This window comes from Tupaia chinensis, unplaced genomic scaffold, assembly GCF_000334495.1.
Source record: "Tupaia chinensis unplaced genomic scaffold, TupChi_1.0 Scaffold143836_2, whole genome shotgun sequence".
NCBI lineage: Eukaryota > Metazoa > Chordata > Mammalia > Scandentia > Tupaiidae > Tupaia > Tupaia belangeri.
Genome location: NW_006203687.1, coordinates 140,674 through 144,047, shown reverse-complemented (window position 1 = coordinate 144,047; position 3,374 = coordinate 140,674). Strand labels below are relative to the sequence as shown.

Below are 3,374 nucleotides of genomic sequence, written 5' to 3'. Positions count from 1 at the left end.
CGGCGCACACACCACCCACGGTGAGGGCAGCGTGCTGCTGTTCCTTCAGGGGTCATTTATCCGTAAAACAGCGCATGTTTTCACAAATACAGTTGAAATAAACTAGGACATATGCGCGGATCAATATCAGTGCTCATTTTGTTTGTGAGGTCCACTCAGAAGCACACCCTCATGCAGGTGATACCGGAATATCAGAATTTGCACGCGTGGGAATTTCTCTCAGTCCACATGTTGCTAGAATTCCCAGAAAGTGTGGGAGAAATTTACATCTCTTATTCTGGAACTCCTAACGAGGCTAAGGATTTTCACAGTTACTGTAGTAATTCTGAAAGTCCACACATGAAGAAGGGCATAAGATTTTGCGAATAGACAGCACTCACGAAAGCGGCTCAGTGTAATGCGCTGGGATGTCTGGAAACAAGGGGAGGTTTTCAACGGATCCCGAGTAACCTGAGTTTCTGGCTAGAGGTATGTATGCTCGTCAAAGGGCCCCTTCATAGCTCCTAAGCTCTGGGATCACAAGCACAGCACCATTTTTCTTGGGTCACAAAACCATACAGTGTGACATTGCTGGATTTCCTTATTTCAAGGTGGCCCGAGCCAGCTTCTGATGGGACTTGTGCAGCTGGAAGCTCCGACCCTTCAGAACCTGCCCTTCCCGACCGGTGCCACTATGTGATCCTGCGCTCCAGGAGCTGGCCCCGAAATTGTGCAGGAAGACTTCCATCCATTTTGATTTGCTAGGGTTTATTTCCACACACATTTCTTGAGAGGAAAACAATTTCTAACCGTTGATTGAATTCTCTCCTCCTGACACACCTGCTGTGGTGTGAAGTGGACCCACTCAGAGTGCCCACTCGCTCCTGAAATACCTCACACCTTCTGCAAGCCGGAGAAGCAAGGGCTTATTTATTTATTTTAAATGCTTGACTTTTTTTTTTAATCTTTATCTATTTTTTATTATTAAAATTTTTTTATAGATTCAATAACCGTGTAGCATTACAGCTTGCAAAATGCCTTTTGCCAGCATGAATACACTGCATATCAATGCAGCTAAAGATAGCATCATCCACGTTAGCGTCAACAGGTACTTTTCCATTTTTGCGTCCCTTCAGTGTTGGTGAAGCAAGGATTGAAAGCACCTTCAGGAGAAGCTCTGCATTCTGAGGCCCGGCCAGAGTCTGCAGTGGGTGGAGGCCCTTACCAGTACCTGCCACAGAGGCGCCACGCCTAGGAAAGGGCTCTGGGCAGCATCCCTCGCCATCTCTCGTTAGGTTTCATGGTGGCACCCCGAATGTATCTGGGGGTGTGCGGCTCTTCCTGGGTGAGTGCGGGAGTGGGAATAGAAAAGGAGGGTGATGGTGACACAGAAGGAAGAGGGGCCCAGGGCTGGGAGTGTGGAGGACTGCCTGTGAGGGGAGCAGGGCAGAGGGCGTGTGAATGCAGGAGTGGAGGAGGGGCTGGATGGACAGTGACTGACATCTTGCCAAACTTGACCTCCCACTCCAGCTCATCCTCAGGGGCTGCACCTGGGTCAGGGTGTGACATGAAGGCGGGTGGAGTCAGAAGCCCCTCCTGGGCTCCAACCCTACACGTCTTGCCCACCAACAGCTTAAAGGGGGCATTTTGGAAGAGGATGGCCTTTGGCCTAGCCTTGCTGCGTGGCTTCCCAGGACTTCCTGCACCCTCAGGGATTCAGGGCTGGGAGGAAGGAAGGAGCCCAGCCTTGACCAGATTTGGAGCCCACACTGCCTGTTCTGCCAGAGCCGGTCTGCCAGGAGCCTGGCCATGGTCCTCACTTGCCAGGGCTCTTGCTGAGAGCAGGTAAGGTGGTAGCAGCTAGGGCTCTGAGCTGGCAGGAGAGAAACCCAAGGCAAAGCAGCTGCTGCTCACCGCGCAAGTGGCAGGTTGCTGGCTCCTTCCCTAGTTTTCATTTTCAAACCTTGTGTGCTATTTCAGGGGTGTGTTTGCTAGTCATATTTTCAGAACATAAGCCACTGAGTTCCAATAACGCAGCTATAATGACAGGGCCATGTGCTGGAGGGTCAGTTACAGGCCAGGGGTGCTGTGCCTTGGCTGCGACAAGAGAGGCTGGGGGGGGGGTGTAAGCCCATGGCACCAGGACCAGGCTGGACCCAGACTTGCTGCAACGACTGAGCATATGGGTCTGTGTCTGTACCTCGGCCATCCGACAGGAAGTCAGTGAAGTATTAACTAGAGAAACAAAATCCGATATATTAGTAGTAGTAGTAGTTTTGCCATAGGGCATATGCACTTGTGGGGGCTGGGGGTCAGGAAGCATTCCCAGGAAGATGGCCACACTACAATCCCTTCTGCTCCATTCTCCTCTTAGGATTCTGGAAATGTACATACACGCGTGGTTGTTCAAACCACCAGATCCGGGACTCGAACCACACAGTTGGCTATGTGGGATGCAGCTGCTCTGTACAACCTGCTGGCATATATATATATATATATATATATTTACACACACACACACGCACACACACACACACATAGTTTATTTTCCCTTTTGCAAACAAACAATTTCTCAATAACTTCAAACTGACAACGGGAATGTCAGTTTGTAAGCATTGTAGGATCCACATCAAGGGAAGCTTTTCTGAGAAAAATGACCCACCTTCGACACCCGGCACCACATTAACCTTCCACGGGAGGTGCACTGAGAAACACCCAAGGGCTCTTCCTGGGAGACCCCTGCCTGTCAAACGGTCACTTAGAAAGCGTGTTTCAGACTGCACCGCACACGTCCTCACCTTGTCAAAAGCGGGATAGACAGCGCGGATTTCCGTCAGCCAGCCGTACGGCATGTGACCCACGGGGTATGTGGCTGTCAGGATCGCCACTGCCTACAACAGGAAGAGTCAGCAGAGTTAGTGCGGGCGACGGCAGGAAGTCCTCGCAGCTGCCAGTGAGACAGGACGGAGCACAGATCCTGACGCACACGGCGACCAGCACGACCCACCCAGGACGGCTGGGCAGGGAGTAAAGGACAGCGAGAGTGCCCAAGGGCCAAGGGCTCTGCTGCCTCCCTGGGAGGGGCGGGGTGAAATACGGGCGTGGGCGTGAGACCCCGAGGTCGCGTCTTTTACACAAACCCCATCAGAGGTAGGTGCGTGTCGCTGGGTGGAGATGCTGAGATTTCAACCAGGTCCACCCAACTCCGGGACCTCTGCTCTCGACATTGAGGCAACCCAAACCCGCTACTCCAGACCAATGATCAAGTCTCAAAACGGAACTGGGAGCTCTCCTGAACATCTTTGCCAGGTGCCCCCGAGCCTGACTCTGTCCTTCGGGGTGGCTGGCACTTCCCGATTCTCCATTGTGCTGAGCCACTCTTTACAGCTTTACTC

At 52.2% G+C, this 3,374-nt stretch overlaps 1 protein-coding gene across 1 annotated transcript in view; it reads right to left on the bottom strand.

Annotated features, from left to right (window-relative positions):
* Positions 1 to 3,374, bottom strand: part of ANKH (ANKH inorganic pyrophosphate transport regulator) — a 92,008-nt gene that overhangs the window by 45,782 nt on the left and 42,852 nt on the right. The window contains exon 12 of the mRNA XM_006165249.3: positions 2,778 to 2,870. Within this exon, the coding sequence (XP_006165311.1) occupies positions 2,778 to 2,870 (93 nt within the window). The remainder of the gene's footprint in view (positions 1 to 2,777; positions 2,871 to 3,374) is intronic.